Genomic DNA, 12,244 nt, shown 5'->3' with positions numbered 1-12,244 from the left:
GTACTTAACACCTCCCTGTGCTAAAGATAATAACAATGAAATAACAATGCACGAAAATTTAATTGTGAAATAACTTTATTGTGCATGTGCATCCACAATGCACATAACAGTTGAGAGAATATTATAAAGTACCAAAAAGGATTAAAAGGATGGCAATTTATTACATTAAAAAAAGAAGAAAGAACTGTATAAAATCTGTTCAATAATCAAATATGATAACAGGAGTAATAATGTTCATACTTCATATAAATACTTCTGAATGTAAGAATTACATGGGCACAAACTTCATAAAGACCTGCACAATATATAATTACTAGGCCATGTTACTTTTTGTGGTTCTCCTGAAAACTCAGTCTTTAGATACATTTGGGAGTTGTTGTTTTTTTTTGGCTTAGCAGGGCTCTTTAGGCTAGGAATGCGTGACTTTGATGCAACAGTCCTTCTGGAATGATTCCACTGGGAATGTGTTATACTGCTGTCTTTTAAAAAGCCACACTGCAAAAGCCACATTGCCATATTGTTAATAATATTCAATAAAAATGACCTAATATTCAATAAAATGTTTACACACCAGTAAAGGCTTTAGTGTACAGTATGTGAGTGTATGATGTGGCTGACTAACATTTCAAGTAGGTGTGCAGTATTCATGTATTAAATGTCACAAAAAACCTTTAGAGAGGTATTGTTTTTCAGGAATTACATAAATTATGTAATTAAGTAAGTGCTATGTTTCAATAGCATATTACACTTTTTAGCACAGATTCATGTACTTTTATCTGAGTGTTTTTTCCCTTCCAAGCTTGGCACTACATGTAGCAAACACCAAATAATACAGTAATATGAACCAACAACAGTAATATGATTCAAAACTGTACCTCCTTCAGTATTCAGAGTAATTGAATACAATAAAAGGCAGTGAACTTGATCTCAAAGGACCTAAGATTAAAGATCTCCTCTGCCATTGCAACAGAATATATAATTCATTCTGTTTTATCAACAAGTATGACATTCCAATAAATGTTATATTATTGATAATTTAAATTATTGACTCTGCTCATGTGGTCAGTGTGCTGTCCATAATTGTCACAAAATCCACTACAGGTTTGTTGCACCTTGATGAATATGGCATAAAACTGGCTTTCCTGCAATCTGTTTACAACCAACTAGCAATGGTGAACTATGCCAGTTAAAGATCCAAATTTGATCTACTAAAACCCATTTAACCATCTGACATTGATTTAAGATGACTTGGAAAACTCTTTAAAAATTTACATACAGTGTAATAGTGTCCAATTGGTTGCCATCTATCCAATGATTTTGAATGTTTTGCAAAGTAAATATAAAACAAGAGAGTAACAACATTTAAGAAAAAAGGAGGCAAGAAAGTTAGGTGTTTACATTGAGGGTCTGAGAATTCTTACATGGAATATCATCAGTGTCTTTTTTCCTGGCACTAATGAGACTCCGTGCAGGCTGTTGAATCTTTTATGCCTGCATGCACCCTCATTTCTTCAGTAAATTACTGTATTCAAAGCCATATCTCCTTAAGGTTTAAATGAATGCAGACAATATGAGAATATCATGAAGTTAAAACCAAACCTGAAGTAGGTTCTCACACAATAGGCCATTGTAAATCTAAGCATAGTGTTGATCCAGCTGTGAGGGTGTAGGAAGCGCAAATGAAAAAAGTGTTTTTAAGTCCTTCATTTCTTCTTCCTCAGTCCTTTAGACAGAGACAAACATAGTGATTAGAGAGAAAATGTGGGGAAAGCATTACGTGGAAACAGCTGAATAATATCCAAGTTATGGTTAAACAAAAGAGGGTTATTTTCAAATACAGCACTGAACAATATGTTCCTATATACCTCAGAAGAGCGCACAGGATTTTGGGGGTCGAAAGGGGTTATCACTAGATGGAACGCCTACAAGCAGTGGGTCCTTAGAGGCATTTTGCAAGCAAAAGGTCTTCAGATCAGCAGCAGCTTGGGAAACCTAACAATTAAAACGTCAAAAGAGCAATTTTTAAAGACTTTATAAAACTATAACTTAACACACTCAGTTAGCAAAACTATGAGTGTGGTCCATGGTTCGCAATTAGGGTTTGGTCTGTAGCAGCCGACAACCGTCCTACTGTCACATGGTTACAATCAACAAAAAGGCGCTCTGTTCCCTACCGGCGCAGGGAAATACCCGGATGTTCCGCTTTCGCCTGTCAGTAACATCTAAATGTTATGAGTGTGTGCGGCAACAGCGCATAGCAGACACACTGAATGGAAACAATTCTCAATGTAGCTGTATGTGCGTTTGGTGATGGAAAATTGTGGTGTCACAGGAAAACACAGGGCCTCCCTAAAACTGGTGTAAACGCGAATTCACTAGTTTAAAAGTTAATTTATCAGGGGGCCGGTAATCTTTACGGTTAATAAAACAATATAGCTAGCTAACCTAACGCTAGTGAATGTAATTTAACAGGTGTAGCTAACAAGATACGTAATGTTAGACTAGAAGAACCTAGGTTAACCTACGTTTCGCTTTAATCCCGTTTCGACCATCAGTAACACAGCTACAACCAAACATTAATTTATGTATGTAATTGAAGTATGTTGACTTCAAGAATATCCGCTTCTAGAAAAAATAGTTCTAAATCAACAGAACGACATAAACAGATATAAAATATCTTAAATATCGCCAAGGCTGGTACCGTTAAACTAGCTCTAGCTAGCTAGCCGAGAAACAAGTTTGTCAAGTCACACCCTTGTAGCGCATTCCTGATGATTCCCATTCTTAGCTAGATAAGTAAGTTACATTTTTCGCGCCTACCTTTACCCGGCGAATGCTCGCCTCAAGCCGTAGTTGTTTTACGGCTTTTTGGGCAATAACCAGGTTACTGCTGTTGGCACTGTTGTTTGACATGTCATCCGACAGCGAGGGAGACAGAGTTCCGAGTTAAACAGTGATTAAAAAAAGAAACGGACTTGGGCAATAAAGTGACGCAAGTGCGCCCCCTTTGAACAGCCACGTAACACTACGATTTCCATCCTCTGAATGTACAAAAATATCTAAATTATAGAATAATAAATAAATACATACACGAGTTGCACGGATTCTTACTAAGCATTTTTTTTAGCTATTTGTATTAAAGCAACACAATAAAATAATCAGTAATAGTGATTGTAAATAGTCTCGAACAAATATATGACTAAAGTTAGATGTCCGTCAGTGACTTAATGCTTTTCTCATTGGCAGGAAACTGTTTCTTTTCAGTTTTGATTCCCAGATTAAAGCAATATCACGGTAGCAGGATTAACGTTCACAATCTAACATTGCAGTCTTTTTGCTCGTGTTAAAGGTTGGCATGTAGTACGAAAGATAATTTTATTTAGATAACAAGTAAAACTAAAGTTAACATCAGTTAAAAAAAGACGTTTACATGAAGACTGCTCTGTACATTTATAGCATCTCATGACTCCACACACGTCTCACACAAGGCTTTACAACATTACACTACGTTCAACAATTGCTATTCAATACGTGGTTATGAAACTGGTTTTACAAATGTTAACAAAATGGTAGGAAATTCTAAAGCAGACACTTCATCACTATAAGTAAAGTAATCCATGGCAGAAATTAAGGGTATATAGTTTTGTAGCGTGTCGTCTGACAAGCAGCTAATATAAGTTACTTTTCATATCGTAGTTTCAACAACAACTTAATTGCTCCATGATACCATCTAGCGGCCAAAATATTTCGTTCACATGATAATACAACTATAGGTCAAGGGAAAATTACATCCGGGGTAAGTAGTTAGGTCAGCGTGGATCATACTTTATAGTCAGGATCAGTAACATGTTATTACGAGTAAGTAAAATGCTTTTACCCCCGCCGATACTTTTGGCGATGAATTTTGAATTTGTTAAAATCCACAGTAATCAGTTGTCAAGCTTAGCTAGGTGCTATCTAGTTTATGTAAGACGTATCCTGCATTGAAAAGACCACAAACATCGGTGTTGGAAATTGGTTGAGTTGCTAATTTGCAAAGCTACTCGAAGAAATGGCTCTAAAATATCGTTATATAATATATTTAAATTTAGTTTCTTAATTCCTAAATTGCTGTCTTTTTCCAGAGAGTGTTACAGAGTGGTGTGTCTGCACTGAAGGGCAAACGTATTCATCAGAGCGCGGCATGGAGACACCCTCTCATACCCATCGTTGTTGAACAGACGGTAAGACTGAAGTTCAGAGATTTAACGTTACCTTGTTTCTGATGATAATAGCTCGTGTAAACGTGTTCAGGTTGCATAGCACGGATCGACTGTAGATGATTAAAGATTACCTGTTACAGTCCTTTTGCTATGTACTACTAATGTTTTCTCTTAGAAAATTCAAGAAGATGATTCTTTGTTTCTCAGGGACGTGGGGAGCGAGCTTATGACATTTACTCCAGGCTATTGAGGGAGAGAATCATCTGTGTTATGGGTCCTGTAAGTATGTCAACAATAGACTGAGGGTGCTGTAGCAAATGTGCGGAAAATTCACATTACCCCTGGTTCTTTCTGTATTTAGATTGATGACTCCGTGGCAAGTCTGGTGATTGCCCAACTTCTGTTCCTGCAGTCAGAGAGCAACAACAAACCCATTCACATGTACATCAACAGTCCTGGTGAGAGAGTCTCAAAAATAGGGTTTTTTGGAGAGTATGCCACATTTCCTTCCCTATTGTGCCAGTGTGCATGGAATAAATCACATCATTGCCAAATGACCTGTTGGTGAAAGAGAGAGCCAAAAAAGTGGACCTGGTGAACTGAATATCTGGCTGTAATCAAAACTAGGTTTCAGTGCCACATTTGTCCCCATTTCTTTTAGCTTCTCTACAACAGAATTCTGAAGGCATGACTCACTCTCTCTGCCTCTCATCTCTTGTTGCTTTCCTGTAGGTGGCGTGGTTACTGCTGGGCTGGCTATCTATGACACTATGCAATATATCCTCAACCCAATCTCTACATGGTGTGTGGGCCAGGCAGCCAGCATGGGCAGTTTGCTGTTAGCTGCTGGCACAGCTGGTATGAGGCACTCCCTCCCCAATGCACGCATCATGGTGCACCAGCTTTCGGGAGGCGCCAGGGTAAGAGTGGCATTGGAGAGGGGCCATGCTGCAGTGTATGTATTGCAACTTCTTGGATGCGGAATTTACCATATCTGTCTTTGCAGGGCCAGGCGACGGACATCGCTATCCAGGCCGAGGAGATTCTCAAACTGAAAAGACAGATTAACAACATCTATTGTAAACATACAGGCCAGCCTCTGGAAACCATAGGTAGAGTTTTTAAAATTAGTCTCACTAACGTTCTAATTACTTTTGCCATTGGCATTATTGTATATTGAAGACCTAAAAAACAGCATTATTAATTAACCTCACCAAGGTTAAATTTAGAATTTGGGGTGTATGGGCATGTTAGATTTATCGGATAGTGTTTGGTATTTGTTCCTTCCCCAGAGAGTGTAATGGAGCGGGACAGATACATGAGCCCCATGGAAGCTCAAGACTTTGGGATTATAGACAAGGTGCTGGTCCACCCTCCCCAGGCTGGCCAGGATGAGCCAGAGCTGGTCCAGAAGGAGCCTGCAGCTTCTGCCAACCCATCAACTACCTCTGAACCAGGAGCCTCGGAGTTAGCACAATCTGGGGCTAGCCCTCCCTCCTCTTGTAAACCAGAACCCTGAGCTGGACACATGGAAGGAGGGTCAATAACAACCCTAGCTACTCTTAGGGGGGATGTTCAAGAGGAAGACTACCGCTTTCCTTTTATATTCCAATCTGGGCTTTTGTTTTTCACACTTGTAATGAAAGTCCATGCAGAGCAAATCTGGTTATGGGACAGTGAAGACTGGCAATGTGAAGTGAACAACTAACAGAAAAAGTGACTGTATCAACCTTATTTGTGTTCTATAAACTAATTAAGTTCCTTATCATAATCTGAAAAAAAAATAAATATTGATGTTTACAGTATTTCATTTTTTTCAAAATTTAATTTATAAATATTTTACCAGTCTCACCCACAGTATAAGGCAGCATAATTATGTTTGATTATTACATAGACAATTTTTTTTATATATCTTGCTGGGTTAGGTAACTAAATTCTACAAATGTGCCTATTTATTTTTATCCATTGAAACACTGTAAACCAAGGAAATGTTTTGAGATTAAATGTACATAAATGTATACAATCAATACCAATATTGTCCCCAACATGAAATATGAAGCACAAATAAGTACATAAAATATTTTATACATTTTTTTAGGGGTCATTTCAGGAAAAAAGTTCAGATACTTATGTATTCAGTGTATGTATATAAATATATCACAGCAAAAAAAAAATGCAATAGTTCTCTAACAACAACCATAATGATGTAATTATGTTAATATAAAAAAACCTTTCAAACTAATGTCCTTTCGAAGCAGTGAAATCTAGTGGAGTAGTGTGGGGGTGGGGGTGGGGGGGAGGGGGAAGAGAAGCAATTCCTCATTACAACCATTGTCTAATGAACACAAACAAGATGGCCCCTTTTACAATGCCATTCAAAAACACTAATTGAGCACGTGTGGCTTTTATTTCTTGCATGCTTTTGTGTTTGGATGGGTTTTTTATTTGTTTGTTTTTCTTTTTTGCATGGCTAGTTTCCTTCTCTTGACCAACTGTTAAGTGAGCCCTTGTTATGAAAACTCTTCACCAAAGCCAAACATAAGTCAGCCCTCACATCACACTGCATACTCCCCAGCTCTTCTTTTTGGCTGAGGTGGCCCACCGTAGCCAGCTGAGGTTGCTTTCCGTGTAGGGCGGGTAGCGCAACATGCTAATGCGCTCGAGCCCCCAGCCCCGCAGCATACAGCCACGCCTGTGGCTGAACGTCTCGAAGGTCCAGCGGCCGTGGTAACTGCCCATTCCGCTGGCCCCTGGTCAGAATGCAGGGGCAGCTTTCAACACGTGACTTGCCTTCTCACAAACTTATTCAGCATGTGATTCTTGTGGTAAGTACAGCTTTGTTAAAACGTGGGGACATCCCATGGCACTCAATAATGCACTCACCCACTCCTCCAAAAGGCAAACCGGGAAGCGTCATGTGAACTATTCCATCATTAGAGCAGAACCCTCCACTGCTGGTTCTCTCCAGCACCATATTCACAACCTGAAGAAGAAACACACTCCATCACCTTATGTTGTCAGCAGATAGAAGGCTACGGGAAGAATGGAGGGCAGCTCTTTCCTCGACTGGCACACCATGGCCTCCTACCTGAGATTCGTCAGAAAAGACGTAAAGAGCCAAGGGCTTTTCCCTCTGGTTGATGAAGGTAATACCCTGCTCTAGAGACTCTATGGTGAGAATAGGCATAATGGGGCCAAAAATCTCCTCCTGCATCAGGGCATCTGATCCATCCAAATCAACGACCACAGTAGGAGCTGGACCCGTTAGAAAGAACAGCAGACAGAATTATAACAAGATGATACAGGATTTTGCCTTCACTGTCATTTCCATGCGACTGTACAGAATAAATTAAATGCCCCCCATTTTCACTCACCAAAGTACTTGTCCTCTTTCGAACCCTCTCCTCCCATAACCACTCTCCCTTGGGTCTTGCCCAGGAGGGCCATGAGCCTGTCCCAGTGCCTGTCCGTCACGATACGGCTAAAATCCTCACTCTGCTTCGGCTGAGACCCGTAGAAGATGGACAAAGCCTTGGCAATAGCAGGAAGCAGCTCTTCCCGCATCTCCGGTGTGCACAGAACATAGTCTGGGGCCACGCAGCTCTGTCCAGCATTGAAGAACTTGGACCACACCAGCCTTTTGGCTGCGGCCAACATGTCCAGCCGGCCGTAGATCAGGCATGGACACTTGCCGCCCAGCTCTAGAGTGACAGGGGTGAGGTGCACTGCTGCCGCCTGGAGGATGGAGCGTGCCACAGCTTGGGAGCCTGACAGGAGATACAATGGAGGATTCAGGCACAGTGCACAATGCTAACAATTAAATAATTATGCATGAACGCAGTCTGAACATTATCTGTTGTGCTATGGCTAACACACTTGGGGAAACCTACCTGTGTAAAAGATATGATCAAATCTGTTCTCTAATAATGATTTGGTTTCTTCTGCTCCTCCACAAATAACAGCAAAGCACTCCTGTAATTCCAATCACAGAACCTGACTGAGATTTAAGCAATAAGCAAAACAAGCAGTAACATGCAATAAAGAGATTTATTGAATTAGTGCACATATAATAGTGTTTCAAAATGAAATGAAAAAACTTTGTTTTGCCATATATGCATAAAAAGGGTCCAAGTAGGTTTAACCATTCTAGAAGAAAAAATTAAATTAATTACTTTTTGTGTACTTTATTAAAGCTTTATTAAATCTTAAACCTTAGTAGTTGATGCATTCTAAAAATGGGTGACAGGTTTTGGGAAAGCTAAAGAACCTTGAGGCCACTCTCTGGAGTCACTATAGCCTGCACTATGAAAAGCTTTCAAATAACAGAAGACTGCTCCCTGTTAGGAAGTGCTAGGGACTGTTTCAGCAATTCCTCACTTGTGGTTTAAAGGAAGCAAACAAAAAACAAACATAAAAAGGAACATAGTCATAAGAAGTCTTAGAGACTAGCCATATATTACCTGAGACAGGTACTTCGGTATGAGCTGTGCGAGAAGTCTCTCTGTCGCCCGGCTTATCTCAGATGGCTTCAGAATGGCACAGTTGCCTGTGCAATGATATAGGATCAGGTCCAAATACAGTGCTTTGCAAAAGTATCTATCACAGACCTGGGCTGTATATATGCAAGTGCTCATGTTGGACTTTGAGAGGTGGTGTGAAGGCAGTCAGACTTACCTGCAGCAATAGCACCAATTAGTGGTGCCAGAATGAGCTGCAGCGGATAATTCCATGCTCCAATGATCAAAACGACTCCTAACGGCTCTCTACGGACAAAGCAGTCATCAAGCTTTGTGGCCTAAATGTGATGCAAGAGGAAGAAACACAAACGTTTCCAAAAATTTGTCACTACTTCTCTGCAGTACTGCAGCAGTTGGCATGTCTCCAATTTGGTCAGAAGAAAAGTGTTTCGCAATTTGCTCACCACTGCAGTTTGAATCATTTCTCGTATTGTTTTTGAGGTTAAGCTCACAGTCCAAAATAGACAAATATTGAAATAAAATGAAAATCTGACAGATAAAAACATTCTACGTGAGCCTTACCAAGTTTTTGCCCACATAGCTGGGTTGTATCCAGGTGGGCAAGCTATTGATGGTATAGCAAAGATCATTTACCACCATGTCAATCTCGGACAGCACTGCTTCAAACTTGGGCTATAGGAAAGATAGGAAGGAAGAAAGGAAGAGGGTCATTTGTGGACCAAGACAACATCTGGCACTTTCAGGTGCGTTTGTGTGTGCACCTTGGCGAGGTCTTTCTGCAATGCCTCCAAGATCTGTGGCTCATTGTCCTCAAGCAGGGAAAGAAGAGACTTCAGCTGAGTCAGACGGAACTGAAGGGGTGCTGTCACACCTGACTGGAATGCAGCCCGAAGTCTCTCGATTATCTGCCTCTGGCTTTCCATTTCAAACACTTTTGACAAAGAAGAGAGGCAGAGAGAGAGAGAGAGAGAGGCAGAGAGAGAGAGAGAGAGAGAGAGAGAGAGAGAGAGAGAGAGAGAGAGAGAGAGAGAGAGAGAGAGAGAGAGAGAGAGAGAGAGAGAGAGAGAGAGAGAGAGAGAGAGAGAGAGAGAGAGAGAGAGAGAGATATTCCAGCACTGTTTTGTAATTTGAGTGCATTCTATGAGTGGCCACTCTAATAACCCCCAAAGGAGGACATATAGGAAATGGGGATATGACACTACAACACTCTAAATTAGGAACATAGCTGCAACATACCTTAGTTATAGCCTAAAAGAGCTGACGATAGAAATATATAATGTAGTTATGTTTTACTCACCAAGACTTGCACCTACTTACAGTATTTAAGTCTGGCATAGTGTACAGAAGGCATTAAATTAATATTTTCTCCTCTAATAAAGGAAAGGATGTGCTTAACACTGAGATCTTTACTCGTTTTTCTTTTTTGTATATTCACACCATTGCAAAGGTCTGCAATGTCTACATCATGTACATTCTTGTAATACAATACGACGTATTTATAAGGATTATAAGTCACGCCCAAATTATTTCCGTCCTTAACTCCGTCCTCAGTTTAAAAAAAGAAGCGACTTCATAAAGTACTTCCCCGCCACACCACGCTAATGTTAGCTATGTAACCAACAATAAACATGCCTTAAAATAAAGCAAGCGAAAATAAGGATTGCATTTAGACTCTAGATTAAATAAATAGTTGTAAATCAAATATACAGGTAGCTAACTAATCAACTTCAGCTAAACTCCGACAATGAAATCACGTCAGTAAGTAAAAACAATTCATGATACGGGACAATAATGATGATAATATTTTACCTAGTTTTTAGTGAAGACTTCAGGAAATCTGTTCTCCTATGTCACCGATTGTCCAATGGCAAAGATTAGAGGTAGTTCCGGGTGTTAGTTCAGCAGTAGGCTAAAAAATCAAGTTTGTCGAGTTTAGCGATGCACCTCAAGGGAAAAGCTTTTCATGTCTATTGTACAAAACAAACAAACAAACAAACTGTAAAACATTTAAGGCAAATTAAAACGAGTTTGATGTGTTTCCCAACACGTACATGCTAGGCCTTGAGGAACGGGAGCATAATAAAAAACAAACAATCAATCAATCAATCAAACAAACAAACAAACAAACAAACAAAAAACCGAGATAATCTCGGTGAACCGGATATCTTAGGTATTTTATCCTGCAAACGTCCAAAGTGATGTCTAACAGAAAGCATCACACCACACACGTCACAATAAAACGTTGCTCATCGTTCATTGAACCCCACTGCTGGTATGTGGAGCAAAACAGTTGCTCTTCAGATGCTAAATCTTAAGGCACTTTGATAATGTGACTGTTGGTGTAATATGCTTTAATATGATACACTTTTCATGTTGAGGAATTTGTCCCACGCTTGCTCTTCAATCAATAGCATGTTTTTCGTAGAGGAAAGCTTCTATCAGTCTGATGCAGTTCTTTCTAGCACATAAGTTACACTTGTTTTCAAGCATGCTGAATTTACATGTAATGTCTGCTCTAAAGAGTCACTACAGATTACCTATATAAAACAACGTTTATTGAAATTGCCGTTTGGACTGACCTGCTCTTTCAGGTTGTGTTTTCTAAGTATATCTCTACCGCTGATGCGTCCGGGTTTACGTCTGTGAAAATAACCATTTATATCTACCGTCTACAGGCACGCGACTAGACAGAATTTATCATGTTATTGGCAATGAGAAAGCTTATGTGATATCCTTTCTTACTTTATAAAATGTGTGCAAAAGTTTTACATTGCTCGTTATTTATTCCGCTGTGCTGTATATTGATGTATATAAACAGATTTATGATTCATTTGAAATTCAAAAAAGTATGCTACCACATTGCTGGACTATGAAGAAGAGTAGTGCAGTAAAAGGTACTCATGTGAATACTCTACTCTAATAATATTAATTAAGTTCCAATTAAAATGTAATCAGCACTCAAATGCATAAAATAACTATTTGCCCTTTATTTGGCCTAGTAATCGTATTTAAATTCATTCATTCACATGGGAATATAGTGGCCAGCTGTAACAGATTTGATTAACAAAACAAAAATGTTAATTGCTTGAGAGGCATGCTTTCTGCTCTGATAATTTCTGCTTGGGTAAGAATAGATTAGAAAGTACGAGTATGGAAGTTACCTATGAGGATTTGCATTTTGGCTGTAATCTGTTTTCAGGCAGTATGAAACTCATTTGCACAGGGCACCTGGTTGTTGTCTCATTACCACAATATACACAAGAATGATAAAATATTACCATTTTTATAGAGAGGTAAGTATTTTAGTTTCACTGACAAGTGTTATTGTGACACATTACATGCATGGCTCATTATATCATGATTCTGCAAGTGCTATGAAATGTGCTCTGTAGTGTGAACAGTGTGCTATTTGTTGTGAAAAATGTATTATTAAAATTGATCTGCAAATTCAAGTGAATATGAACAGTTCAACAGCAGTACTAAGACATTTCCACAGAGATCGGGGATAAATAATAAAGGAAATAATAAATAAATCAACAATAAAAAAATAGAAAAATAAATAAA

At 39.2% G+C, this 12,244-nt stretch overlaps 3 protein-coding genes across 5 annotated transcripts; 1 reads left to right on the top strand and 2 right to left on the bottom strand.

The window, feature by feature from the left end:
* Positions 1–379: 379 nt before the first annotated feature.
* Positions 380–2,989, bottom strand: si:dkey-204f11.64 (uncharacterized protein LOC100537752 homolog). The gene is made up of 3 exons (XM_027005207.2): positions 2,821–2,989; positions 1,866–1,992; positions 380–1,723 (listed from the first exon to the last, which is right to left on the bottom strand). Exons 1-2 carry the CDS (start codon positions 2,911–2,913, stop codon positions 1,867–1,869), a joined length of 219 nt encoding a protein of 72 aa, XP_026861008.1. The 5' UTR covers positions 2,914–2,989; the 3' UTR covers positions 380–1,723; position 1,866.
* A 747-nt stretch (positions 2,990–3,736) lies between these two features.
* Positions 3,737–6,444, top strand: clpp (caseinolytic mitochondrial matrix peptidase proteolytic subunit). Its single transcript, XM_027005206.2, has 7 exons — positions 3,737–3,858; positions 4,125–4,223; positions 4,410–4,481; positions 4,564–4,660; positions 4,935–5,122; positions 5,209–5,314; positions 5,495–6,444. Exons 1-7 carry the CDS (start codon positions 3,847–3,849, stop codon positions 5,719–5,721), a joined length of 801 nt encoding a protein of 266 aa, XP_026861007.2. The 5' UTR covers positions 3,737–3,846; the 3' UTR covers positions 5,722–6,444.
* Positions 6,445–6,489: 45 nt separating this feature from the next.
* aldh3b1 (aldehyde dehydrogenase 3 family, member B1) lies at positions 6,490–10,916 on the bottom strand. Of its 3 annotated transcripts, XM_027005202.2 has the most exons (11): positions 10,732–10,916; positions 10,490–10,589; positions 9,442–9,611; positions 9,242–9,352; positions 8,877–8,997; positions 8,663–8,748; positions 8,093–8,174; positions 7,577–7,969; positions 7,291–7,457; positions 7,086–7,185; positions 6,490–6,952 (listed from the first exon to the last, which is right to left on the bottom strand). In XM_027005202.2, the coding sequence occupies exons 3-11, from the start codon at positions 9,601–9,603 to the stop codon at positions 6,753–6,755; spliced, it is 1,422 nt and encodes a 473-aa protein (XP_026861003.1). In that variant the 5' UTR covers positions 9,604–9,611; positions 10,490–10,589; positions 10,732–10,916; the 3' UTR covers positions 6,490–6,752. The 3 variants fall into 3 exon arrangements, with proteins under 3 accessions (XP_026861003.1, XP_026861006.1, XP_026861002.1); XM_027005205.2 differs by lacking the exons at positions 10,490–10,589; positions 10,732–10,916 and adding an exon at positions 9,978–10,137; XM_027005201.2 differs by lacking the exons at positions 10,490–10,589; positions 10,732–10,916 and adding an exon at positions 9,998–10,137.
* Between the last annotated feature and the right edge of the window lie 1,328 nt (positions 10,917–12,244).

The sequence above is a fragment of the Electrophorus electricus genome, chromosome 1 (genome assembly GCF_013358815.1).
Source record: "Electrophorus electricus isolate fEleEle1 chromosome 1, fEleEle1.pri, whole genome shotgun sequence".
Taxonomy (NCBI): Eukaryota; Metazoa; Chordata; class Actinopteri; order Gymnotiformes; family Gymnotidae; genus Electrophorus; species Electrophorus electricus.
This window is presented reverse-complemented; position numbering and strand designations above follow the sequence as displayed.

What these genes read in the sequence shown, in the direction of transcription:
- si:dkey-204f11.64 (XM_027005207.2), bottom strand. Translation starts at nt 2,913, where the DNA reads ATGTCAAACAACAGTGCCAACAGCAGTAACCTGGTTATTGCCCAAAAA. An exon ending in CGAGCATTCGCCGGGTAAAG is followed by an intron (nt 1,993 to 2,820) that starts GTAGGCGCGAAA and finishes TTTAATTGTTAG; the next exon opens with GTTTCCCAAGCTGCTGCTGA.
- clpp (XM_027005206.2), top strand. An exon ending in CCATCGTTGTTGAACAGACG is followed by an intron (nt 4,224 to 4,409) that starts GTAAGACTGAAG and finishes TTTGTTTCTCAG; the next exon opens with GGACGTGGGGAGCGAGCTTA. An exon ending in CATGTACATCAACAGTCCTG is followed by an intron (nt 4,661 to 4,934) that starts GTGAGAGAGTCT and finishes GCTTTCCTGTAG; the next exon opens with GTGGCGTGGTTACTGCTGGG.
- aldh3b1 (XM_027005201.2), bottom strand. Translation starts at nt 10,031, where the DNA reads ATGCCTTCTGTACACTATGCCAGACTTAAATACT. An exon ending in TCTTTTCTGACGAATCTCAG is followed by an intron (nt 7,186 to 7,290) that starts GTAGGAGGCCAT and finishes TTTCTTCTTCAG; the next exon opens with GTTGTGAATATGGTGCTGGA. An exon ending in TTTGCCTTTTGGAGGAGTGG is followed by an intron (nt 6,953 to 7,085) that starts GTGAGTGCATTA and finishes CATTCTGACCAG; the next exon opens with GGGCCAGCGGAATGGGCAGT.